At 43.9% G+C, this 27,650-nt stretch overlaps 1 protein-coding gene across 1 annotated transcript in view; it reads left to right on the top strand.

Moving 5' to 3' along the window:
* Positions 1–27,650, top strand: part of URB2 (URB2 ribosome biogenesis homolog) — a 117,835-nt gene that overhangs the window by 67,594 nt on the left and 22,591 nt on the right. The window contains 2 exon segments of the mRNA XM_030196475.1: positions 13,163–13,405; positions 21,451–21,541. Coding sequence (XP_030052335.1) covers positions 13,163–13,405; positions 21,451–21,541 — 334 coding nt within the window.

The raw sequence follows: 27,650 nt of genomic DNA, 5'->3' as shown, positions 1-27,650 counted from the left end.
ACAAGAGGCTCCGTTGGGGCTATGTGGTATCCAGCGATTCCCCAGGCACTGATAGGCTATTAGGTGTGGATTGAAGGGTGAGAAGGTGTGAGATTGTGCAGCTGAGGATAAATGAGCTGTGAAGAAGGGACAGAGAGCGGAGAGAGTAGCAGATGAAAGTTCCTTCTCTCCTACCTGGTGGGGGTCGGACAGGCTGTGCTTGAGGAGAAGGCGGGAAGCAGCGTGAGCTAACACTGAGCCAGGACATCCGTGTTACGAGGGATTCCTGGGCTGCTGAGAGACAGGGGGCTCGTGTGAAGATTTCAGCACATTTGGAGAATATCGTGGAGGACACAGAGAGCTGCAGCTGCCTGTCCGGAGCCCAGTACAGTGTTTGCCCAGGAGTCTCTTATGTGAAGGGCTGCATTCCTCACTATCTCAGGAGCCCTGTGATCTGTGAGCTTCCTACATTGTGAACTATGTCTCCCTTCTTTGCTATGAAGTGACTGTGTGGAGAAGGGTTGACTGACAGGGTCTTTTGCACCTGGCTGTAACAGGCAGACTTGGAGAATAAAAGCAGTTTATGTACTGGGATTGAGCTCAAGCTGTGATAATTAACTGCTAGCCTGCAGCATATGATACATCTTTAAGGAAGACAGTGAGTTGCGGGAGGGGTGACATGTGACATTGGAAGCTAACTCCTGACCCGGATTGCTGGGAGGAAATGACATCACGATCCAAGGTGGCGGTCTGAACAAGGAGCTCCGCCGGGGCTGATAGTTGTTGGCACTACAAACTTGCTCATACAGCGAGAGACAGATCGAGAAAGACAGAGAGTACGCCTCCAGGCTATGCCACCAAAAAAAACCCTTGAGCGATTCCGATATACACCGGAGCGTCACGAAAAAGTGAACGAAGGGAGTGTGGGGCCGGAGCTGCGAGGATCCAAGATGGTGACTGCACACGCCCCACAGGAACACACGGTACGGAGCGAGGAACCCGCAGAGGCTGCAAGTATGTTGCAATCGGATGTAGCAGGGCTGCTTCAAGACTTAAAATCTGACTTTGCGGGGATCCGATTAGATGTTCAAAACGCCCTCAAAGACATCAGAGCAGAGATACATGAATTGGGGTCCCGATTGGCGAAGTAGAAGGGGGGATGGTGACCCTTCAATCGGAGGTGGACTCTATGCGGAGGAAGGCAACTGAGGAACAGGAGGAGTTGGGCCAGCTCAGGGAGCAAATTGAAGACCTAGAGAATAGGTCTCGGCGGAACAATTTAAGATTTAAAGATATCCCTGAGCTAGATATTTTTTCCAACTGTGAGGCTGTCATAAAAGAACTATGCCAGCATATTTTGGCCTCGGGGTCGGACACCCACCCCCGGAGATACACATTCAACGTGCACATCGAGCACAGGGACCCCGCAGAGATTCAAACCCGAGGGATATGGTTGTCTGCTTTCTAGACTTCCCCATAAAAGAACTAATCCTGAAACAGGCCCGGTTGAGCAAAGAAATTACCTGGAAGAATTACAAAATAGGGGTCTTTCAGGATTTGGCACGCACAACGCTAATGAAGCATGGATCATTCAGAGAAGTTACTGGATTTATGCGTACTAAGGGGATCAGATACAGATGGTTGTTCCCCTTTGCAGTTTGGATTACAGTAGACGGGAAATCCCGCAAGGTTACAACGCCGGAGGAAGCGTGGTCGGTGTTGCGGGCCATGGGATGTCAAGATGTACCGGTGCAGAATCAGGAATCGCGAACTCAAGCAGCTCCTAGGAGAGATTCAGCGTGGCAAGTGGTGGTGGAGCGCGGAAAGAAGAGGAACAAGCAGGCTTCCTAAAGGGGGCTGCTGAGACATTACGGACACATGGGTTGTTACCGCTTTGCTACACTGGACAATAGAGCAAACCTGGACTCAAAAGACCATGGCGTGCAGTCCACAGGTGTGCTTGCTGGGGATGTATAATGACAGTGACTCATGGGAACCGAGCAAAATGTTACATCGGGGTCTGGCGGCAGCAAAATGCCTGATAGCTCGGAAGTGGTGAGTTACTGGCCCTCCTTCCTTGGGGTATTGGAAAGCAAAATTAGAACAACTCATAGCTATGGAACGCTTAACGGCATACCGTAGAGATGGGGAGCTACGGCGCAAGAGAGGATGGTCTCAACTGCAAGAATGGGTGGGGACAATCAAACTTTGATAGGAACGGGTGATAGTTGGGGAGGAGGGAAGGGAGGGAGGGGGCGGTAGGGAAGGGAGGAACGGAAGAGGAGGGCTAGAGGGGGAAGTGAGGCAATTATATGCTTGAACAAATTTAAGGGGGTAGGACAGAGCTGAGGGTGTAGACCCTTGTTTATAGTGATTGGGAGTTGATAGTTCAATTTTCACCATAAGGGTGACTGGGTTGTTGTTTGTTCTTTTCTGTTATATTATATGGATGTCCAATATTTTAGGTCAACTTGGCATCATTATCTGTACTGTCTTGAATGTTGTAAGTTGCTTCATTAATAAAAATATTTAAAGTGAAAAAAAAAATCTACTACAACGGGGATCAAATGACCATAAAGCTACTAAAGGCCAAACTAGAACACTTGCGCGAAGATAGGACAGAAATGCTGAGGGCAAAGCTTGCAAGACGTAATGTAAGTGCAGGGGGTGACACAGAGCATTTTCCATTTGAACTGGAGTGTAGTGCTCCATCCCAAAAAGTCAGTCTCCCATATGGCGTAGCAAAAAAGCCACATTGTAAAGTTTAGTATCTGGAACAGTAAGGCTCCGCCTGTTCCAATTGCCCACCAAAGTCTGAAGACAAATCTGCGGCCTTTTTGTCGCCCAGCATAATTTTTATATCAGACCAGATAGAGCCCTTAAGTCCCCAGTAGATAGATATAGTGATAGTGTCTGCAGGAAATACAGCCATTTAGGAAAGACTATCATATTAAACAAAGATATATGGCTCAACAGGGATAGCGGGAGGCCCTCCCATCTCCCAAACAGTTCTTTAGTGAAAGAAAACAATTTAGCAGCATTTACTGTGTATAACTGCGAAGGGTTCCCAGTAAGCTGAATACCCAGATAAGTGAAAGATGTCCCAGATCTCTTAAAGGGGCAACTTAACTATTTCCACTCTGCCTCCGGCAGATGAAGAGTAAGGACCTCGGATTTTAAGTTAAGGCGGAAACCAGAGAAATCTCCAAATTCAGCAAGAATATCTAGTAAGGCTGATAAAGATGCTCGGGGCTCACATAAGAGCACCAAAAGGTCATCCGCAAAGGCAAATATCTTAAACTGCTTTGTGCCAAGCAGGACACCCTGCAGGTCCTCCGCCCCCAGTATGTCCCGAATCAGGGGGTCCAAGACTAGAACAAAAAGAAGCAGAGAGATGGGACACCCCTGTCTCATGCAATGCCAAATAACTCCAATGATATCCCATTCACCCACACGTCCGCCACTGGATCATGATATAGAGCCCTTATAGCAGTCAGGAAGAACCTGGTAATACCATGTGTTTCCAGTATCGCGAACATGAAATCCCAGTGTACATGATCGAATGCTTCTCTGCATCGAAGCTGATAAGCAATGAAGGAGTAGAATTGCGATGCAGCATCTCCAGGGACGCCAAGATCTTTTTCATATTTCGTGCCACTGAGCGCTCCCTCACAAATCCCACCCGAGGAGTAGCCACCAGGCCAGGCAGGACCCGAGCACGGCGATTGGCTAGAATCTTTGTGAAAAGTTTAGTCTCATAGGAAAGCAGAGAAATGGGTCGCTATGACTCCGCCTTAAGGGGGTCTCTCCCCGGTTTTAACAACACTTTAATCTGGACCTTTGTCAAGGTATCCGGCAGCTCACCACTATGAACAAATCGGTTGAAAACCACTGACAAACATGGAGTGATTTCCGAGACCAAACGTTTATAGAATTCTGAAGATAATGCATCCACTCCTGGTGACTTATATAGAGGACTATCCCGAATACACCATACTACTACTACTACTTAACATTTCTAGAGTGCTACTAGGGTTACACAGCGCTGTACAATTTAATAAAGAAGGACAGTCCCTGCTCAAAGGAGCTTACAAACTAAAGGACCTCATCCTCCGTAATATCGGCATTAAGAATGTCTTTTTTTTTTTTTTTATTTGAAAATTTTCATAATTTTACAAGCATTATACTTGCGACATGAAATACAGATATGATTAATACATAACATTCAAGTGGAAACAAAATTAACTAAAGAAAAACATTAATATTTCACCATATCTTCCTTTGACCACAATTAAAGAGGAAGGAGTCAAAATTGTTCAGGGGAACATAAAAAGAAGAAAAATATATAAGGAAAGGCCTAGCCCTAAATACCACCATACAATACTTTATGTTGGTTTTATCATTTGACAAGCTTTTTCATATTTATAAATTCTCTCAATTGTGTTGGTACAAAAAACACATACTTTATATTTAGATATTTTATAACACACTTGCAAGGATAAGCAAGTAAGAAAGTTGCCCCTAAAGACCTGGTTTCCTCTCTCATTTCCAGGAACTGTTTTCTTCTTTCTTGAGTGATTTTAGTCACGTCAGGAAATATCCACAATTTCTGTCCACAAAATTGTTGCTGTGTATTTTTAAAATAAAGTTTTAATACAGCGTCAAAGTCTTGTTCAAATACAAAGGATACAAGGAGGGTAGCTCTAATTACCACCTCGGACAAAGAGTCCTCCAATATCTGTGAAATGTCATTCAATTCTTCAGCTTCCTCCAAAACACCTTCTCGATCTTTTTTTTTTGTAGGTAAGAAATAAATCTTGTTTATCGGCGGAATATTTTGAGCTGAAAATTTTAAGTTCTCCACAAGAAACTTTTTGAACAAATCATACGGTAACATTCATACTGGTTTGGGGAAATTAAGAATTTGCATATTCAATCGCCTATTATAGTTTTCTATTTGGTCAATCCTTTGACGCATAGACATATTATCTTTCATCACTGCAATAAATTTTTCATTAGTTTTTACAGCTTCTTCTTGAGAGTGTTTTTCCTGATCTTTTAAATCTTGCTTCAGCTTATCCAAAGATTGAGATAGCTGGCCTACAGTATTAGCAAGTTTTTTGGTCTCTTGAGTAGAATTTATTATTAAATCTTGCATTTTTTGCATTGACTGCCAAAGCATGTCAAGCGTTACCACTCTTGGCGGGGTCTCCCGCGTCGTTTTACCTTCAACAGCCGACTCCAACTCTGGGAGGGGGCCCTCTCCGCTGGCCACACCGCCTCCGACTTCCGGAGCTTGTAGTTCAGCAACCCCTTCCCGAATCGCGGCTGGGCAGAGTGGAATACCAACAGTCGGGGGAGACAAAGAGGTCTCAACTTCCAGCGACGTCTGAGCCCCTGCACTGGCGTCAAGCGGGTTTCCTCCTCCCGAATCACCTGGTGGACGCCGAATTGCAAATCCGTCCAGAGTTCGCTGCATCGGGGAGGACATAAGAGCTTGAGAAGGTAAGGCTCTCACCAACCCTTTTCGCTTATGGGGCATTATTTTTTGGGGGGGAAAATCAAGTTCAGCAGCGAATTGTTCTGAGCAGGTTTACAGCGTTCAGCATGTCGGCGCCATCTTGACTCCTCCCCATTAAGAATGTCTTGTTGGGCCACTTTTGTCCTAGGGAGAGTCTGCCCAGAAAGATACGTCTCACTATCCAGAACCCTATCTTCGGGGGTGGGGGGGAGGAGAGTATATGAACATAAACATTTTTAAATACGGTAGTGATTCCTTCTGTTGTACGATGATAGTTCCCATCTACATCTCTTAACTGGGACATATGATGTGTCCCCCCTCCCCCACCTGCTTCACCAACCACGGAAGCAGCTTTCCATGTTTATTAGCATGTTTGTATAGTTGGTAGCGATAATAGAAATATGACTTTTGCATTTTAGAGTGAATCAACTGGCTCAAGGCCGCTTGTGAAGCCAAAAGGCGTGTCTTGTTAGATATAGCCTGTGTGGACCCAAACATTTGCCTATCCCTCCTGACCTGTGCCTCTAAACGAAGCACCTCTGTATCTCTTGCCTTTCGTTTATGTGTGTAGTAGGATATGATGTAGCCGCTGAAAACCGCTTTGGCCGCCTCCCAAAAGAGTAGTGGGTCCGTCGGAAAGCTCTCTCTGTTATGAGCTGCATAATCCCTCCACTGAGAATGTATATATGAGTGAAACTGAGAATTGTAGTACAAATCTCTTGGAAATTTCCAGGGAGAGCGAATTTTTGGGTCTGTATTCAAGGAGAGCGAAATCCATATTAGAGCATGAATTGACACCTGAGTGGGGCCTATCTCGGCCTGGAGGAGGGCTGTGGATCATCTTGCCGATACTAAAAGATAATCTATTAGCAATTGTGTATCATGGGTTCTAGAGAGGTGCGTATAGTCTCGTTCACCCAGGTGAAACAAGCGCCAAGAGTCTAGTAAGTCCATGGAGAAGACTCAACCAAGGCACCCCTCGAGTGTAGTTCACAGGCCTCACCCAAGAGGGTCCGGTACTATCCACCAAAGGGTCAAAGACCAAGGTAAAGTCTCCTCCCATGGCAATTGGAATTTGGTCAAAAGAGTTCACATGTCTAAGTATGGTCTGATAAAAACTTTTGTCATACTGGTTAGGCGCATAGATGTTAACTAACAACAAGGGTTTTTGATTCAAGTATACCTGTACTATTATATAACGACCCATGGGATCTACAATTGAATGTTGTTTTTCAGTTTGAAGGCCTTTATGGAATAGAATAATAACCCCTGCTTTCCTATTTTGCGTGGGTCCAACTGTTTAATCTCCAACCCACCAGCAACGTAGTTTTTTTATTTTCCAAGGAGGTCAAATGTGTTTCTTGAAGCATTGCTATGTGAGCTTTCTGTCTATTCATGTAAGTACATAAGTACATAAATATTGCCATACTGGGACAGACAAAAGGTCCATCAAGCCCAGCATCCTGTCTCCAACAGTGGCCAGTCCAGGTTACAAATACCTGGCAAGATCCCAAAAAAGTACAAAACATTTTATGCTGCTTATCCCATAAATAAGCAGTAGATTTAATAATTGTCTATGGATTTTTCCTTTAGGAAGCCATTCAAACCTTTTTTTAAACCCCGCTAAGCGCCTTTACCACATTCCTTGGCAACGAATTCCAGAGTTTAATTACACATTGAGTGAAAAAACATTTTCTCCGATTCGTTTTAAATTTGTTACTTTGTAGCTTCATTGAATGTCCCCTAGTCCTAGTATTTTTGGAAAGAGTAAACAGATGCTTCACTCCACTCCACTCATTATTTTATAGACCTCTATCATATCTCCCCTCAGCCGTCTTTTCTCCAAGCTGAAGAGCCCTAGCTGCTTTAACCTTTCCTCATAGGGAAGTCGTCCAATCCCCTTATCATTTTCTTCGCCCTTCTCTGCACCTTTTTAAATTCCACTATATCTTTTTTGAGATGCGGTGACCAGAATTAAACATAATATTCAAGGTGCAGTTGCACCATGGAGCGATACAAGGGCATTATAACGTGCTCATTTTTGTTTTCCATTCCTTTCCTAATAATACCTAACATTCTATTTGCTTTCTTAGCCGCCACAGCACACTGAGCAGAAGGTTTCAACATATCATAAACTACGACACCTAGATCCCTTTCTTGTTCAGTAACTCCTAACATGGAACCTTGCATTACGTAGCTATAATTTGGGTTCCTCTTTCCCACATGCATCATTTTGCACTTGCTCACATTAAACATCATCTGCCAAGCCCCCTCCCTGCCCATCTTCAAATCCTTGCTCAAAGCCCACCTCTTCAATGTCGCCTTCGGTACCTAACCATTATACTTCTATTCAGGAAATCTAGACTGCCCCAATTTGATTGACTGCACTTTTTGTCCTTTAGATTGTAAGCTCCTTTGAGCAGGGACTGTCCCCTGTGTTAAATTGTACAGCGCTGCGTAACCGTGGTAACGCTTTAGAAATGTTAAGTAGTAGTAGTAATTAGACACCCAGTTTCCCCGTCTCGTAAGATCCTTTTGTAATTTTTCACAGTCCTCTTGCGATTTAACAACTTTGAATAACGTGGAGGGGCATAATCGAACGTTGCCGGTGAAATAGGTCGCCGGCGATCTATTTTGGCGGCGGCGCAACAGCTGGCCGGAACCGTATTTTTGAAAAAGATGGCCGGCCATCTTTTTTTCGATAATACGGTTTAGCCTGGCCAAATGCCAGAGTTCGCCAGGTTTGAGATCGCCAGTTTTGTTTTTCAGCGATAATGGAAAAAAATGCCGGCCATCTCAAACCTGGCGAAATCCAAGGCATTTGGTCATGGGAGGAGCCAGCATTTGTAGTGCACTGGTACCCCTGACATGCCAGGGCACCCTGGTTTAGTTCGAAAATGACACTCCTGCAATTCTGCACTGTGTACCACGTTCACACTACTCTGAAGAGCTGATAATAGCAATTGTGTCGAAATATTTTTGCCCGACTCTATACTCCAGCTGCTTGCAACCTCTGTCAGATCCCTAGTTAATGACAGCCTACCTAACCTATCATAAAACCACGACACTGAGATTTGCCCCGCTGCATTTCCTTCTAACAGTTCTCTTAGTTGCCTCCCAAACTGCGGGCGCATACTATCTTGTGGTAAGGATCTCACATAGTGGGATAATTGCCTATACGCCAACCATGTGGATGCCCCCTGCCCACATCTCACCGAGAAGTCTGTATACGAGAGTAATGAGCCATTCTCCATTACCAGACTCTCTAAAGAATGTACTCCTCTATTGACCAAAGATCAAAAAACCTCATTCTCATCTCCGGGCCTCAGAGGAAAACCTCAGTATGCATCTGCCAAAGTACCAGAAGGTCCCTTCATAATGCACACCCGTGCCCCATCAACCTCTGCAGCTGCAATGATTATAAAGCGAGCACATGTTAGGTGATTTTCCCAGGGTCACAAGGAGTTGCAGTGGAAATCAAACCAGGTTCCCCAGGTTCTCAGCCCATTGTACTAACCTTTAGGCTAGTCCTCCACTTGAGTATCTGTTGTCAAGTAAGCAATTTTTTGTATGCTTTGTTAAATGCCCTGTTTACTAAGCCGCGCTGTAGGCCCGCTAACATTTTAGCGTGTGCTAACAATAGAGACACCTATTATATTACTATGAGTATCTCTAGCATTAGCAAGTGCTAATTTTTAGCGTGCACTAAAAAGTTTGTGCCCCTACAACGCAGCTTAGTAAACAGGGCCCTTGATATTTTGAAGAAAAAAAAGGACTAGAGAAAAGTGAAAATATTTTCATTGGAAAGTTTTTTTTTTAATGCCAATGATAGATTTTTTAAGTGCTGGCATTTTGGTGAAGTAAAAAGAGCTTTCTGAGGCTTTTTTCCTTCCACAGAATATTTTTCAATACATTATTGGTGTTGCAACAGTAAAAAGTGAAGGTGATTATATTTGTTTGATGGTTCATAAAAGAGCATCATGGGAAAATAAAGAGACATAGTTAGAACATAACGTTCCAAGTGATCCCATAAATAACCCATTTATTTCAGCTGCAAAGTTGTAAAATCAACAAATAAAAGTTTGAACTAAACATGAAGAGCCACTGGTAACCAGTGCAATGATTTTAGAACCAGTGTTTTACGATCCTTTCTTTTAAAGGTGTACAACAGTCTATCTGGCTGTCTTTTCTTAGGTAGATCATGAATTACATTAATCTATTGGGGTTGTGATTAATGCATGGGTTACTGTTCACAAATCTCCCTTTTCTAAATACGGCTGCAAATTCCTTAGGATGCACAGTTGAAAAGAGGCAGACCACACAAAATTGGAGATATGCTTCTGCATATCTAACTCTTGTAGGCAGATGAAGAATTTCAACTAGAGGCCGTTGTGTTCAGTAACCTCTGTAAACATCCATGGATGCCTCCTGTGACCATCAATATGGAATTCCTGTAAGAAAAGATTTCCGATCTGACTAAGAAGGGCAACCTTCGAAAGCTAATCAAGAAATGTATTAAGTTATGTCCAATAAAAAAGGTATCATCTTATTTTCTTTTCCATGTTTTATTTTGTTTGATTTCTATTGATAACCTTAAGAGTGGACTAACATGGCTACCACACTCCTCTACTCTGTAAGAAAAGAGAAATCCCCAGATTCACTGCAAAACTTGTTGGTTCCCTGATACTGTCAGAGCCAGTAGTGCTGGAAACAGACCTCTTCATAATGAATTTTGTATAGGGACACTAAGAGATGATTCAGTTTGCCATTTTCTGTGTCTTACACTTTTCAATCATCCTAGTTTGGAGAAGCATGAGCCTGACATTTTATAGAGAGCTTTTTCTTTATCATCTCTCTACAAGTGGAATTGTCTACCTAAATCAGAAAGAAACACCCCCATTATTCATTCCCACTCAGAAGAGTGTTTCCAAGTTTATTTTGTCTTTGATTATACCACCAATTCACCCCCCCCCCCCCCCCCCCCCCACTAGACAGTTTACAATAAAACCTTAAAATAGGAGTAGAAAGAACTACAATTGTTGTGGAGCACTGGTCTAACACATCATAGAATGCCCCAGCAAACATGATGCTCTGATGATTTGGTAAGGAGGCAGCACATGCCCTTCCACCTCATAAACCATACGATTGTCTGATAGATCTCCAGCCAGACACAGAAATTACTTTTGAGAGGATTTAATCTTTATTGGAATTAGAACTATAAATACAACAAGAATATCTTAATGTGGCCCTCCACCTTATCTGTATCTGCACCCATTTTCTTCATGCCCAAAACAGATTCTCCCATGTCAATTTCAAGCAGTTAAATGCAGTCAAACCTGCAACAGATGCACACTACCATTAATTGATGAATTGTTTAAATACCTCCATGCAGCTAAGATTTTTACCACTCAACTTGAGAGATGGCATTTTGTGTGCCATCAATCTACTCTAGAGTTTTTGATAATTGTACTGAAAAAGGACAGAATGCTTCATACACAACTGTTAGTCTATCGATTGTTACAATCTGCAATGTTCCATATGTAGATCTTAATATACGATTTCCAGCTTGTTAGTGTCTTTGTTTAATAATTGTAGAGACTGTTCTCTTCCAAAGTTTCTCTTGACTTCCGTAAAAAAATTTTCAGAGTCACAAATAAATGTTTCAAGGTTTGTAAAAATCTTTGTGAAAACATTTTTTTATATATTGAATAAGAAAATTAAAGCTTTGTGATTTTAAATATTGGATTTAAGTATTGGATGTATACATAAAGAAGTCTTTATAGTGATTTTTGATTGGTTCAGTTTTGGAGACCATATCTTGCTAAGGATGTATAGCGCTGAAAATCACTGCTATATGTATAGCTCAATAATCATACATATATATTCCGCCCCGCAAGGGATATATTTAGCAGTGCTGCATTTATGTGAACGTTTTGAATGTTGTGGCAAGCAAAGGAATAGAGGCGTATTTTCAAGGCACTTAGACTTACAATGTTCCATAGTAACCTATGGAACTTTTGTAAGTCTAAGTGCTTTGAAAATAAGCTCCTTGGTATCCATTTTTTGTGTCTCGATGATGTTGGAGTGAAATATTAAACTTCATGGTAGTTTGAAAATGAAGTGATCATAGGGGTGGTAGGAAAGCATGGTTATAAGGGGGAAAGCCAGTTGTCAATTTGAAGCAACCAAAATGATAAAGGGGATGGAATTCCTCTCATATGAGGCAAGGCTGAAGAGGTTAGGGCTCTTCAGCTTGGAAATGAGACAGCTGAGGAAGGGATATGATTGATATCTACAAAATCCTGAGTGGTGTAGAACAAGTAAAAGTGAATTGATTTTTCACTCTTTCAAAAAGTACAAAGACCAGGGAACATTCAATGATGTTACATGGAAATACTTTTAAAACAAATAGGAGGAAATATTTTTTCACTCAAAGAATAGTTAAGCTCTGGAACTGGTTAGCATATCAGGGTTTAAAAAAAGTTTGGACAAGTTCTTGGAGGAAACTTCAAGTTCATAGTCCGCTATTGAGATAGATATGGGGAAGCCACTGCTTGCCATGGGATTGGTAGCATGGAACCTTGCTACTATTTGGGTTTCTGCCAGGTACTTGTGACCTGGATTAGAAGCAGAATACTGGGCTAGATGGATCATTGGTCTGACTCAGTATGGCTATTCTTAAGACTTGAAGCGGTGCAAAGAAGAGCTACAAAAATGATATGAGATTTGCGTAGCAAGATGTACTAGGAGAGACTTACCTGAATATGTATACCCTGGAGGAAAGGAGAAACAGGGGTGATATGATACAGACTTTCAAATATTTGAAAGGTAGTACTCCGCAAACAAACCTGTTCTGGAGACAGGAAGGCAGTAGGACATGAATTGAGGTTGAAGGGGGGCAGACTCAAGAATAATGTCATGAAGTATTTCTTTATGGAGAAGGGTGGTGGATGCTTGGAATGCACCCCCATGGGGGGGAGGTGGTTGAGATGAAAATGGTAATGGAATTCAAAAACACGTGGGATAAACACAAAGGAATCCTGTTTAGAAGGAATGGATCCACAGAAGCTTAGTGGAGATTGGGTGGTAACACTGGTAATTTGGAAGCAAAGCCAGTGGGGCAGACTTCTATGGTCTGTGCCCTGAAAATGGTAAGGACAAATCAAGCACAGGTATACATATAAAGTATCACATACAATGAGTTTATCTTGTTGGGCAGACTGGATGGACCATACAGGTCTTTTATCTGTCATCATCTAATATGTTATTATGAATGGGGTCAGAACTCATGGGGACAGGGTAGGGATGGGGACAAACTTCTTTTCTGTGTCATTCTGTAGTCCAGACATTTGTTTTCTGTAATCCAGATAGGGATATGTGTTGTGTGTATGTGTGCATATATATCTATAGGGATGTGTGTGTGTGTATATATATATATGTATATATATATATTTTTTATATTTATTCATTTATATTTGTCTGTTTACCTACCCTTCTTTCAAATAGTACATATATTCTGAAGTATATTCTTAATTTTGTAATCTTATATGACCTTGTATGTGTAAATGAAGGTTGAATTTTGAGAATGTCTGCCTTCTTCAACTCTGCTGTTCATTTTCTTGTAGTTGCCATAGTTTTAAATCTGTTGTACCTTTGTCATAGATGTTAACCCAGGAGGCTTCTCAAGACTTTTCGCTGATTCCCATCATCATTGTTCCTGTTTTGGAGGTGGTTGCAGCTCTGCTTAGACAAGGAGAAGAGATTATCAGGAATCCACATCATGTGACCCTTGCATTCAGCATTCTTTTGATAGTCCCATTAGATCATCTGAAAGTGGAGGATTATTACAACATCTTCTTGGGAATCCATGAAGTACTGTTCTCTATACTCCAGTTTCATCCCAAGGTAGGAATGTGGCATAGCTATAAGGAAGGTATGATTGTTTTTTTAATGAGGCAACAAAAGTGGTGGATCGGGGGCAGCAGTAGTAGATATTGCCTGATTAGAATTTAGTAAGCCTTTTTGTACTGTGGTTCTCAGACTGAAAGGGTTTTGGAAGGAGGAGCAAAGAAGTTTTCTTTGCCATAACTTTAATTGCAGTGCATTAAACTACAGTCTTATGAACTCCTCTCTCAAAAATGTAAAGATTAGCTAAGAGTAATAAAGAGAATAATAAGGAGGTAAAGGGTGAAAAGAGTAAGAACAACTGGTTTAAAAACATATAATCAATATAATATGAAAATGCATGTTTCCTAGAAAGTTATATTTTTACAAAGAAAAATGTATTTTGATGGGGTTTTACACACAAAAATGTTAAATTAGTTCAAAGTTGAAACCTGCAAGCATAAATTCTACATGCTAGTCTGCATGGTGGTGCATACTTGTTCACAAGTTTTAATCTTGTGCTAATTGAGGCTTTTTCCATTAAACAAAACTTTAATTCAATTTCAGGAAACAATAGAGAAAGGTAAACAGTAGTGTGCTCCAGGGATCTATGTTGGGATTGGTTCTTATTAACATATTTATGCATAATCTGGGGAAGGGAATGAGTAAAGTGATCAGATTTGTAGATAACACAAAATTATTTCAGACTTTTAAATCAAAAGCAGATTGTAAGAATTTGCAAGAGAACTTTGTGAGAATGGTTAACAGGGCATCTAAATGGCATCTTAATGTGGACAAATATAGTGATACACATAGGGAGAAATTAATCCTGACTATTAGTTTCATATTAGTTACGCCAGTTCAGTTTGTGGCAGCAGTCAAAAAAGTGAAAACAATGTTAGTAATTGTTAGGAATGGAGAATAAAATGGCTAACACTATAAACCTTTTCGAAGACTGCAGTGCATGTTTATGGACACTCAAATGGATGGCTATCTTTTATATCACTGAGGCGGGTGGGGAGAGGGGGAGGAGAGGATCTCTGTGTGATATGGCTTTGTTTGTGGGGGTAGGGTTGTCGGTAGGGAGGAAATTAAGAGCTGGAAGCTTCGTATGATTGAGAGCTGGTTCATATGTTCTCTGTTGTGCTACATTCTCAATTCCCTGGAGATCACTAAGGAATTTCTGAGAGCCTGTCCTTTTTGGTCTAGGGGAGCACTCATGGGCTGGGGGGTGTTCCTTTATATCTTTGCACTATGTAATATTTGCTATTGTGACGGTAGCCCTTTGGCACCCTGGGATCACTTAGGTTTGTCTCCTTGAATGTGGGGGAAGTCTCCTTTCCGATTAAAAGAACTAAGGTATTGCAGGCGTTAAAGTGCCAGCACACCGATATTGCATTTCTGCAGGAAACACATTTAATTTTGGCAGAACATGCAGAATTTCAGAGAGGGTGGGTAGGAAGTTTGCTGGAGGCTCCAGCAATACAGCGCAAGGCAGGGGTGATGATCCTGTTTCGCAAAGGTTTAAATATCCAGATGAAGACTAGTGTTCAAGGGCCCGAGGTGTGGTACATTTTATCTTCAGTTCAATTGAATAGGTGCCCCTTGGTTCTCTGCAGTATATATGCACCCAGTATGTTTGATAGGAAATTTTATTAGAGTTCAATTGCTCTTTTGACTCCTTACCAAGATAAGTACATAAGTACATAAGTAGTGCCATACTGGGAAAGACCAAAGGTCCATCTAGCCCAGCATCCTGTCACCGACAGTGGCCAATCCAGGTCAAGGGCACCTGGCACGCTCCCCAAACGTAAAAACATTCCAGACAAGTTATACCTAAAAATGTGGAATTTTTCCAAGTCCATTTAATAGCGGTCTATGGACTTGTCCTTTAGGAATCTATCTAACCCCTTTTTAAACTCCGTCAAGCTAACCGCCCGTACCACGTTCTCCGGCAACGAATTCCAGAGTCTAATTACACGTTGGGTGAAGAAAAATTTTCTCCGATTCGTTTTAAATTTATCACACTGTAGCTTCAACTCATGCCCTCTAGTCCTAGTATTTTTGGATAGCGTGAACAGTCGCTTCACATCCACCCGATCCATTCCACTCATTATTTTATACACTTCTATCATATCTCCCCTCAGCCGTCTCTTCTCCAAGCTGAAAAGCCCTAGCCTTCTCAGCCTCTCTTCATAGGAAAGTCGTCCCATCTCCACTATCATTTTCGTCGCCCTTCGCTGTACCTTTTCCAATTCTACTATATCTTTTTTGAGATACGGAGACCAGTACTGAACACAATACTCCAGGTGCGGTCGCACCATGGAGCGATTCAACGGCATTATAACATCCGCACACCTGGACTCCATACCCTTCCTAATAACACCCAACATTCTATTCGCTTTCCTAGCCGCAGCAGCACACTGAGCAGAAGGTTTCAGCGTATCATCGACGACGACACCCAGATCCCTTTCTTGATCCGTAACTCCTAACGCGGAACCTTGCAAGACGTAGCTATAATTCGGGTTCCTCTTACCCACATGCATCACTTTGCACTTGTCAACATTGAACTTCATCTGCCACTTGCACGCCCATTCTCCCAGTCTCGCAAGGTCCTCCTGTAATCGTTCACATTCCTCCTGCGACTTGACGACCCTGAATAATTTTGTGTCATCGGCGAATTTAATTACCTCACTAGTTATTCCCATCTCTAGGTCATTTATAAATACATTAAAAAGCAACGGACCCAGCACAGACCCCTGCGGGACCCCACTAACTACCCTCCTCCACTGAGAATACTGGCCACGCAATCCTACTCTCTGCTTCCTATCTTTCAACCAGTTCTTAATCCATAATAATACCCTACCTCCGATTCCATGACTCTGCAATTTCTTCAGGAGTCTTTCGTGCGGCACTTTGTCAAACGCCTTCTGAAAATCCAGATATACAATATCAACCGGCTCCCCATTGTCCACATGTTTGCTTACCCCCTCAAAAAAATGCATTAGATGGGAATGTTATCCTAGGTGGGGACTTTAGGGGGTCTCTTACTAAATCTTAGCTCAAGTTACCTGCACCAGGGCCCATTTTATTCCTATGGGCCCTGCTGCAGATAACTCAAGCTATTCTTTAGTAAAAGACCCCCTTAATTTGGTATACGATCCCCATTTGGACAAGTCCACCTCTGTCCCCCAAGGTTCCTTCAAGTACTCCGGGGGTTTACCTCTCCTCTGCAGTGCCTTAGATTATACACGCTTTTCCCATGCTCATTCATCACAATCTTGTATAGATTATTCTTTAGTTTCTAGCACCTTTTTCTCCCACATCCCAGCAGCGGAGCTGGGCCCCTATGGAGTGTTCAATCATGATTTTGGTTTCAGCTTGATATAGGACAGAGAACCCCTCAAAGCTACAATTGGCAATATCGCTTGGATCTCTATGGTTATCAGAAATTTCAAGATTTCTTGTTGGAGCGTTGGGACGCTATTGCGTTTCACAATGGAGAACATATTCACCAACCTCTCTATTGGGAAATGGCGAAAGCTGTAATGAGAGGGGAAATTATCTCCTATAGAGCCCGAGCTAGAAAAATCAGAGATAAAGAAATACTTCGATTTGAATGATTGATAAGACATCATAGAATATAATATGGGGCAACCCCGACTGACACCCAGAAAACAGCTTTGCTAACTTCCCAGAGAGAACTGAATGAACTTTTACATCAGAGGGCAGCCAGATCTCATTTATATTATAAATATCAGCTATTTTGGTATGGTAACAAGACTGGACAACTGCTTGCCCGATTAGTCAGAGGTTGGAGGGGGCCATCTCATATCCTTCAGTTAAGAGACCGGGGGGAGGGAAGCTCCGATTAGACTCTGCTTTCACTTATTGATTCCAGAGGTTCTATGAGAGTATTTATGTGGAGCCTGGAGAAAAAGTTTTGGATAATAAGTAATATTTAGATAATCTGAACCTTCTTGAGTTTTCTTCTCATCAGAGTGAGTTTTTGCATGCCCCTAGTACAGAAGAGGATCTTTTGTTGGCCTTGCAACAAAGTGCACTACACAAGACTCCAGGTCCAGACGGGTATTGAGTGGAATTTTATAAGCAGTTCTAAGAGCGGGTGAAATCCTCTCTACTTCATTTGTTCAATTCGATGGTCCATAAGGGAGCCCTTCCAGACTCTTGCAAGATGGCACAGATGATTGTGTTGCTGAAACCAGGCAAAGATCTGGAGGACCCGAGTTCTTATAGGCCCATCTCTAAAACACTGATGTTAAATTATATGCAAGAATTTTAGCTAATAGATTGTCATATTTAATTCTGAACCTGATACAGCCCAAGTGGGCTTTGTGAAAGGATGGGTAGCGGCCAAGAATATTCATTCCATTTTAGCTGCTTTGGAGGCGGGGCGTAGCCAGAGCCCAAGGTGGGGATGCATTTTGGTCGCTGTCCTGCCGCTGTCCCCCCTCCGCTGCTACCTCCCCTCCGCTGTAACTTCTTGGCTGGCAGGGGTCCCCAACCCCCGCCAGCTGAAGCACCGCCACCGCAAATACCTTGCCTGGCGGGGGTCCCCATCTCCCGCCAGCTGAAGCCTTCCCCACATTGCCTGCCCTGCTCTCTCTTCCCCTTACGTTGGGCACGCTCCTTTTAGTGAAACTGAGCGTGCCAGACATGAGGGGAAGAGAGATCAGGGCAGGCAATGTGGCGGCGCGGGAGAAAGCTGGACGAAGTCTTCAGCTGGCGGGGTTTGAGGACCTCTGCCAGCCAACCAGGGGCACATAACAAATTGGGGGGCCCAGGCTCCCGTGGCCCCACCTAGCTACGCCACTGTCTGGAGGTAGTGGGCAGAACTCGGATGTCTTCTGTGCTTGTTAGTTTTGATGCAGAGAATGCATTCAATCATGTTTTCTGGCCTTTCCTCTTTGTAGTATTGAGGAAATATAGGATGGAAGGGTTCTTTACTGACGCTGTATGTGTTCTTTATTCTGACCCGAGGGGTCAATGGGGAATGCTCGAAGCTGTTTGATATTCATAGGGGTACACGACAGGAGGGGTGTTGTCACCACTCCTCTTTGTGTTATCCCTGGACCCCCTTATTGGGGAGATTAGCCTACATCCAGAAATCATTGGATTTCCAATTGGTAACTCGATCTTTACTATTTCTGCTTTTGCTGACTATTTTTTTGTCCATTTTGCTGAACCATTGATGTCCCCTGCCAACACTGCTGGAATTATTCCAGGAATTTGGGAATTTTGCTGGTTTTAGACTGAACTACTCAAAATCCCTGGCATTGGCCTCTAAGTAGGCGTTACAGAGAACTTTGGGAGCTGGTTTCCTGCTTCACTGGGCAGGGGAATCTTCCCCTTATTTAGGTATACAGCTTTCTATGCAGGTGTCTAAATTATATCTACTGGAGGCTATGGCTGGGCACTTAAAAAATTGGATGTCCTTGCCACTTATACTACACGTCAGAATACAGCTATTTTGCATGATTGAATATCTAAAATGGCTATACATTATACAAACGCTGCCTTTATGACTACTTAAAAAAATTTGAAACTTATATAAATTGTTGGGGCAGTTTTGCTGGGGTGTTAAATCTAACCTCTCACTGCAACAGTTGCTGGGTTCTTGGAGGGAGGGAGATATGGACATCTGACTTGCGGCGATATAATCAGGCCCGTTTGCTTTGCCACCTTGGTGATTGGTTTCTGGATAGGCAAGATTATACCCCACGACACTTAGAAGTTGATTATTTCACTCCATGTCATCTTTATTTTCTGTTGCAGGCCCCAAGACATGTTATTCCTTTGTCTTTTTGGAATAGTCTACTGCTATGTCCACTATGGGAGGTGTGGAGAGACTTAACCAGATATTGGGGCATAGTCCTGGGTGTGTCAGTTCTGTTGCTGATTCACGGTAATTTGCTGTTTTCCCCGGGTAATGAGAATAATACTTTTTGGAAGTGGGTACATTTAGGCATTACGAGAATAAAAATGATAAAGGCTTAGGGGCGTTGGGTATAGGCATAGATTTCAATAACACCTACGCCTATAACCAATTATCTTATTACATTGGTTCTTTAAGTGGGGAGGCATTGGGGGCTCAACATTGTCGTCGTATGCGAGCATTTTTTGCTTTGGTTCAGGGGGATAGGCTCTTGGTATGTGGTCTTTATAAAGCGCTTACGATACTCTTTCCCCAAAGGGACAAAGAGGTCCTTCGACTCCGCTGGGTGCAGGATTTGGGTCAGCCTAATCTCTCTTTAGATTCTGTCAAATTGGCATCCTGTATTCCCACCTAGGCAGTGAGTGAGGAACTCTGGGAATGTCAGTTTAGAGTTTTACATAGGGTGTACCTAACCAAGGCACAAATATTTAAGATGGGGGGTACTGACACGCCTTTATACTCAAAATGTCAACGGAGTCCGGGCGCATTCTTTCATTTTCTCTGGGAATGTTTTTGTGTGAAGGCATTTTGGACTGCTATTTTCCTCCATTTAGAAGTTTGTTGGACTCACATATTTCATTTTCCCCTCTTGAAGCTCTTTTGGATAAATATGAAATATTTGCCTTGCAGAGTACAGATGCTCAACAATTGATTCGTAAAGGTTGTGTTTTAGGCAAGCAAGTTATTTTGAGCATCTGAAAGAGTGAGCAGCCTCCAGACTACTGGCATTGGCATAATAGGTTTCATGACTTTATGCTATTAGAACATAAGGGAGCACATTTGTCCCCAAAGAGTAGAACATGCTTTCTTTCATTTGGGGTCCATATATACACTCTTTGACTCTGCGAGTACGCAGTCTCATGATAAACTCCCTTTAGATTCTCAGGGGGCTGAGGTGAGTTTCTGTGCACTGTCTCTTTCTCATTTGTGTATGAGACTCTTTCATACTGAATCATACCTGTTAGGGTGTGGGAAGGCTTGGGTAGGGTACAGGGAAGGCGGGGGGGAAACAAACATAATCTTTCTTATCCTGTTCCCAACATACAAACAGGATAAGAAAGATTGCTTATTGTAGTTCTTTTCAGTCTATATGTGTATTTGCTGTTCATTATATCTCTATTATACTTTGGGCTGGTCTTGGTTTGTTATGTTGCGTTTTAGCTGGGACATATGGGCATGTAATAAACTTATAGCCCAGAAGGAGTTTTTGAGTAGGGATGGGAGGGTGAATACTGTTTTAAAAAATTTGATGACGGACTATGTTCTTTTGATTATCTTGTGAACATTTTTTGGTCAATTACATTTTGGTGTACTTAAATTGGTCACTGTATACATTTTGATTGGTCATCAATAAAAACGTTGAAACATAAATGAGAAAATCCTGTAATTTTTGGCAGACTTTTTCTAGTTGATGGATAGTGTTCCTTCTACTCAACTAACATAACAACTTGCAAAGAAGCAGAGTAACCGTGCTTTTGTGATATCTGCAACCATTGTGAAAGAGGCTGTTTATTTCACAAAGCTTGATGTACCGCTCTACACCAAAACATTTTATTATGTCGGTCACATCTTATCAGCTAGAGATGACCTTTGCATCATTGCATTGCAAAACTATATACATGCATACATTTTTAAAAATCAAACAATATGCATATCTGCGTGTTTTCTACGTAGATATGGCATCCAGAGTTGTGCCAGATGTGTATCTTTCTCACCTCAGAGGTGGCTGAATGCAGAAATCCCACAGGCAAACAGAGAGAGAAGGACAGAGTGGGAAATGGATGACGGCTCTCCACAAAGACCAAGGGACACCCAAATGCAGAAACACTCTCTTTTCATTATCAATAAACAAAGTGTTTCTTAGCTTGGGTGTTCCTTAGCCTCTGTGAAGAGCCATCATCCATTTCCCACTCTGTCCTCTCTCTCTCTCTTTCTTTCTCACCTGCTACTTGGCAGGCAAGCTGCCAAAGTGGAATCCCTTTCTCTTTTCCTGCAAGAATCATTAATACTATGCATGACGATCTACGTGCCCTGAATACATTATTTTTTGTAGAGCTGAACTAATTTATTTGTATTCCATAATTTATCCCTTATTTTTATGTTTTTGCAGGTTATGCTAAAAGCAGTTCCTTCTTTCCTGAATTGCTTTCACCGGTTGGTTGCTTCAGTTATGCATGAGGGACGACAGAAAGGAGACAAAGGTAATTTCCAGCATAATGGGTGTATTTGTTTTTCCTGCAGAAATGGGCTTTTAAATTGCCCACCTCATGTGTGAGTAAAAGCATGCTTGTACAGCCTGTACATGCCCTCTCTGCTGCGCCCCCCTCCCCTACTTTTGGCAGCACCAGTGGCATCGCAATTCCTTCCCCCCTTCTCTGGCGGTGTACCTTCAATTTTCAAATGTCTTTCTTACAGCACCAGCACTGTAGAGTTATACTGCTTAGGGTCTGGGCCAGAGCACCCCCTCTGACTCAACTTCCTATTTCAGCAGGGCAGGACAATTCAGAGAGTGCGCTCTGGAGCAGACCTCAGGCATGTATCTTGTATCTCTGCAGTGCCGGTGCTGTAAGGAAGACATTTGCAAATTGAAGGTACATGGCTGGGGGGAAATTACTGATATATTTTTTTAAGCTTCTACAGTTGTTACACATAAATAAGACAACCCCGGGTTTTTGAGTGGATTTTTTGGCTTAAATTTCTCAACTTATAGTTGAGTATATATGGTAGTTATTTAAAAGTATATAGGTTATAAATTTTTTAATATATATGGTAGCTATTTAAAGATGTAGATTATAAATTTTTTAAGTAAGCAGAGATGTTTCTGGGAGCGTAGTTGGGGAGGAGTTTACATTTAATGCATACTTTTGAAAATTCAAATGTGTGTGCACACTTTTTCATGGAAAAACTATGCGCACCAAATAACATGACTAAATGCGGGTACATAGTTGTCCTGAGACAATTGTCTGATAGGAAATGTATATGCACATTTGCTTTAAAAATCCAACAAAGTTCACGTAGGGAAAGGTATGTATTTACTGTTCACTAATATAGGAAATTACCCCTTTTGGGTTAATTTTATAATGGACTTAAGCATTTAGTATAGTATAGAATTTATTTATCTATTCTACATATACCAAAAACTGGTTCAATGTGGATCACAGTTACAAGAAAAGCCAGACATAGTTAGTGATGTTACAACAGAAAAAAACCTAACATAATAATCTTCCAGGTTACAACAAACAACAACATAATCATCATCAATGACATAATACAAATTTCTGAAATAAAACAGTCTTTAAAAACTTTCTAAAAGTTTTATAATCTTTAATAGACCTTAAGTGTTCTGGAAGAATTTTCCAAAGTCTTGCAGCCTGAAATGAAAATGAGGACTCAAATAGGTGAGAAGATTTCATTCCTCTAGGGCTTGGGAAGGCAAACGGGCTTACCTGCCTCATGGACCGATGATCAGAAGCAAACGCAGGTGCTAGAGGTTGTTAACGCCGTACTAGTGCCTGCATTTGCTACCACCCCATGATCAGAGCCCCCGAGAGCGTGAAACAACGTGCTCGCGGGCTCTGAACGCAACTAGCATGCAAATGCATGCAAAACAGGGCTCTTAGTGCAAGTAGCATGCTAAATGTATTCCTCCCAAATGATCAGCTTGCAGCATGCCAAACATTGGCGCGCTGTCTATTGCAAACCCTACGCCAGCTCGGAGCTGGTGCTAGGGTTTGCAGATCGTTGGGGAGAAATGGTGAGCCCTTTCCAGCATTCATTTGCATTCTAGCAGTCCCCCCAATGCAGCAGCCCTCCCCCCCCCCCAGTGACACAGGGGCTGGAGGACCAGTGGACCTCTGGTCCCCCCGACACAGGCTCAGGGGGGGCTGGAGATCCAGTGGGTCTCCAGCCCCCCCCCCCCTCCCCACCTCCAGCATCCCTTCAGATGTCTCTGGTGGCCCAGTGGGCTGCAGGTCAATTCCCCCCTCACCTGGTGGTCTAGTGGCCCTTTCCCACCCCCTACCTTTGTTGGAGAAGGGAGGTGGCCTCCCTCCTCTTCCATCAGCGCCGCCTCGAAAATGGCGCTGAGCCTTGCCCAGTGCATCCTGTGATGTGCTGGGCGGGGCTTCACACCATATAAGGTAGAAACTCCCTTATATGCTGGGCGCCGCCATTTTTGAGGCGGCACCGATGGAAGAGGAGGGAGGCCACCTCCCTCCTCCAACGAAGGTAGGGGGGTGGGGAAGGGCCGCTAGATCACCAGGTGGGGAGGGATTGACCCGCGGCCCACTGGGCCACCAGGGACATTGGAGGGGATGCTAGTGGGGGTTTTAGGGGGTCTAGAGACCCCTTGTTTCACTTGGCTCGGGGTGGGGGTACTTGGGGTCTGGTGGTCCTATGGACCTCCAGCCCCTGTGTTTGACCGGTCTGGGCTTTTGGCAGCCCAGACCTGTCAAACAAGTGCAGGAGGATTGTGCCCCATGCTGTTCCAGCGCTATATTTAGAGCATTGTTTGGAGCAGCACGGGGTTGTCGATCATCTGCCTATCAATGCCCAAGATCTTAACAACAGAGTGAAATCAAATAAATTATATGGAGCACTACCTTGTAAAACCTTACGTAAAAAAACAATGAAACTTAAATGCTTCCTATGCTCTACTGGAAGCCAGTGGAGACAGAAAAAAAAAAACCCAAAGAAAAGAATGACAGTGAATAAATTAAGTGGATTGCTGTGTTCTGAAGCTTTTTGAGGATATTTTTAGAGCAGCTTAGATAGATGGCATTACATTAGTCTATTTGGGATAACAATAGTGATTGAACCAACAATGTGAAATGAACAGTATCAAAAAATTTAAAAACTTGGCATAACTTTCTCATTAGAAAGAAACATTTCTTAACCATAGAATTAATTTGGACATATAATGACAAGATTTGATCCACAATTACACCCAAAATTCTAATAGCAGACAAAAAAGCATACTGTAAGTTATCGATTTTAAATGCTTTATCACATAGTGGATTAGGACACCCTCCTATCAACATAAAGTTCGGTTTCCCATTATTCAGTTTTAGTTGATGTTGTAACATTCAGTCACTTATTAACTGCATGCCATTTCTATTGGTTTCTTTAGAAGCCTCAAACAATAATTGGACAGGAATTAACACGGTGATGTCATCATTATAAATTTGTCAAATATCCAGCTTTTTCTTAAGCAAAACCAAGAGAATGAATAAACACATTCTCCGAGGACAAGCAGGCTGCTTGTTCTCACTGATGGGTGACGTCCACGGCAGCCCCTCCAATCGGAATCTTCACTAGCAAAAGCCTTTGCTAGCCCTCACGCGCCGATGCGCACCGCGCATGCGCGGCCGTCTTCCCGCCCGAAACCGGCTCATGCCGGCCAGTCTTCTTTTGTCCACGCTCGGTACGGTCGTGTTACGCCGTTCGCGCCCCTTAAGTTGACCTCGCGCGTCTCTTTTGACTTTTCGCTAAAAAAAAAAAAAAAAAGGATTTCGGAAGAAGACCTTTTCGGTCTTTTTCCCTTTCCTCTATTTCCAGTTTTTGCCCCGGTAAGCTTCTTTTCGTCTTCGGGGTAGGCCCTTTTGAGGCCTCGGGTCGAATTTTTTCTCCCCCTCTTTTTGGTGCCTTACGCAATCACGAGTTTTGATCTCGCCGGCGTGATTTTTCCGCCCATGTCATCGAAGTCTCCCAGCGGCTTCAAGAAGTGCACCCAGTGCGCCCGGGTAATCTCGCTCACTGACAGGCACGCGTCGTGTCGTCAGTGTCTGGGGGCTGGGCACCGCCCGCAGGCCTGTAGTCTGTGCGCCCTTTTACAAAAGCGGACTCAGGTAGCGAGATTGGCCCAGTGGAACGTTTTGTTCTCGGGCTCTTCGTCGGCATCGGCACCGGGAGTATCGAGTGCATCAACGTTGGCAGCATCTAGACCTCCGTCCTCGGCCGCGACTGCATCGAGTGCATCAAGGCATCGACCCTCTGCATCGGGGCTGAGACATCGGAAGGCTGCGTCGGCGTCGGTGGTACCGGGACCTCCACTTCTGCTGATGTCGTCGGACGGTGGTGCTTCGACTGGAGTGCAGGTGAGGGCTGTCCATTCCCCTGCTGGTGGCGGTGAGCCTTCGGGTGGGTCTCCCCCTACCCTGAGAGCTCTTGCGGTACAGCCCCCCCGAGACCGACCTTCTTCGGCCTCGGCCCCGAGGAAGCGACGGCTGGATTCTACGTCCTCCTCGTCGGTGCTGGGAAGCTCCGGTGACATGCTTCGTTCCAAAAAGTCGAAGAAGCATCGACACCGGTCCCCTTCCCATATCGGCACCGAGAGCTCTGGGTCGCCGAGGGAGTCGGCACCCAGTAGGCATCGGCACCGAGAGGACCGCTCGCCCTCTGTTCAAGAGGTGTCGATGTGCTCCACTATGGACAGCCCGGAACAGCCTCCACGCCCGGAACAGACTCTGACATCGACGCCTGCATCGGCTTCCACGTCTTTCTCCACAGCCGCTCTGCACGAGAGTCTCCAGGCCGTCCTCCAAGAGATCCTGGGAGAGCTGTTGCGCCCTTCCCCTCATGAAAGACTACAGAGGAAATTGGAGGGTCATGGGATAGGAGGAAATGTCCTATTGTGGATTAAAAACTGGTTGAAGGATAGGAAACAGAGAGTGGGGTTAAATGGGCAGTATTCACAATGGAGAAGGGTAGTTAGTGGGGTTCCTCAGGGGTCCGTGCTAGGACCGCTGCTTTTTAATATATTTATAAATGATTTAGAGATGGGAGTAACTAGCGAGGTAATTAAATTTGCTGATGACACAAAGTTATTCAAAGTCGTTAAATCGCGACAGGATTGTGAAAAATTACAAGAGGACCTTACGAGACTGGGAGACTGGGCGGCTAAATGGCAGATGATGTTTAATGTGAGCAAGTGCAAGGTGATGCATGTGGGAAAAAAGAACCCGAATTATAGCTACGTCATGCAAGGTTCCACGTTAGGAGTTACGAACCAAGAAAGGGATCTGGGTGTCGTCGTCGATAACACACTGAAACCTTCTGCTCAGTGTGCTGCTGCGGCTAAGAAAGCGAATAGAATGTTGGGTATTATCAGGAAAGGTATGGAAAACAGGTGTAAGGATGTTATAATGCCGTTGTATCGCTCCATGGTGCGACCGCACCTTGAGTATTGTGTTCAATTCTGGTCGCCGCATCTCAAGAAAGATATAGTAGAATTGGAAAAGGTGCAGCGAAGGGCGACTAAAATGATAGCGGGGATGGGACGACTTCCCTATGAAGAAAGACTAAGGAGGCTAGGGCTATACAGCTTGGAGAAGAGACGGCTGAGGGGAGACATGATAGAGGTATATAAAATAATGAGTGGAGTGGAACAGGTGGATGTGAAGCGTCTGTTCACGCTTTCCAAAAATACTAGGACTAGGGGGCATGCGATGAAACTACAGTGTAGTAAATTTAAAACAAATCGGAGAAAATTTTTCTTCACCCAACGTGTAATTAAACTCTGGAATTCGTTGCCGGAGAAAGTGGTGAAGGCGGTTAGCTTAGCAGAGTTTAAAAAGGGGTTGGACGGTTTCCTAAAGGACAAGTCCATAAACCGCTACTAAACGGACTTGGAAAACTCCAAAATTCCAGGAATAACATGTATAGAATGTTTGTACGTTTGGGAAGCTTGCCAGGTGCCCTTGGCCTGGATTGGCCGCTGTCGTGGACAGGGTGCTGGGCTCGATGGACCCTTGGTCTTTTCCCAGTATGGCATTACTTATGTACTTATGTACCGGGGGTGCTTGCGCCACCGGTACCGTCGAGTGAGGCGCCGGCTGGCCCCTTGCCCGGGGTGAGGTCTCCGACATCAGTGCCGCTTTCGGTACCGACTGCGGTCGCCTCCCAGGAAGGCTCCCCGACGACGTCGGCGGAGGGAGCTTCGCCAGTGCGGGCGAGGGAGTCTACCTCTCGACGCTCCCACCGTGGCCATGGTTCCACGGAGTCGAGCCGGGCACGGCTTCAGACACAGGTCCGTGAACTTGTGTCTGATACCGATGGTGAGGCCTCGTGGGAGGAGGTGGAGGACATCAGATATTTCTCGACAGCCTGCGGCCCAGGCTAAGCCCCAGCGCGCTCGCTCTTGTCAGCAGCGTGCGCCTCAGCAAGGCCCCTCGGCTCCCCATTAAAAGCAAGGGACGAGCTTTTGACTGGCTCCAGCAGAGCATAGCCGACATCCAAGTGTCAGTGCCGGGTGACCTGCCGGTCGGAGGGAGGTTGAAAGTCTTTCACCAAAGGTGGCCTCTCATAACCTCC

This window comes from Microcaecilia unicolor, chromosome 3 (genome assembly GCF_901765095.1).
Source record: "Microcaecilia unicolor chromosome 3, aMicUni1.1, whole genome shotgun sequence".
Taxonomy (NCBI): domain Eukaryota; kingdom Metazoa; phylum Chordata; class Amphibia; order Gymnophiona; family Siphonopidae; genus Microcaecilia; species Microcaecilia unicolor.
The sequence above is the reverse complement of the archived record's forward strand: the minus strand, read 5'-3'. Positions and strand labels throughout refer to the sequence as shown.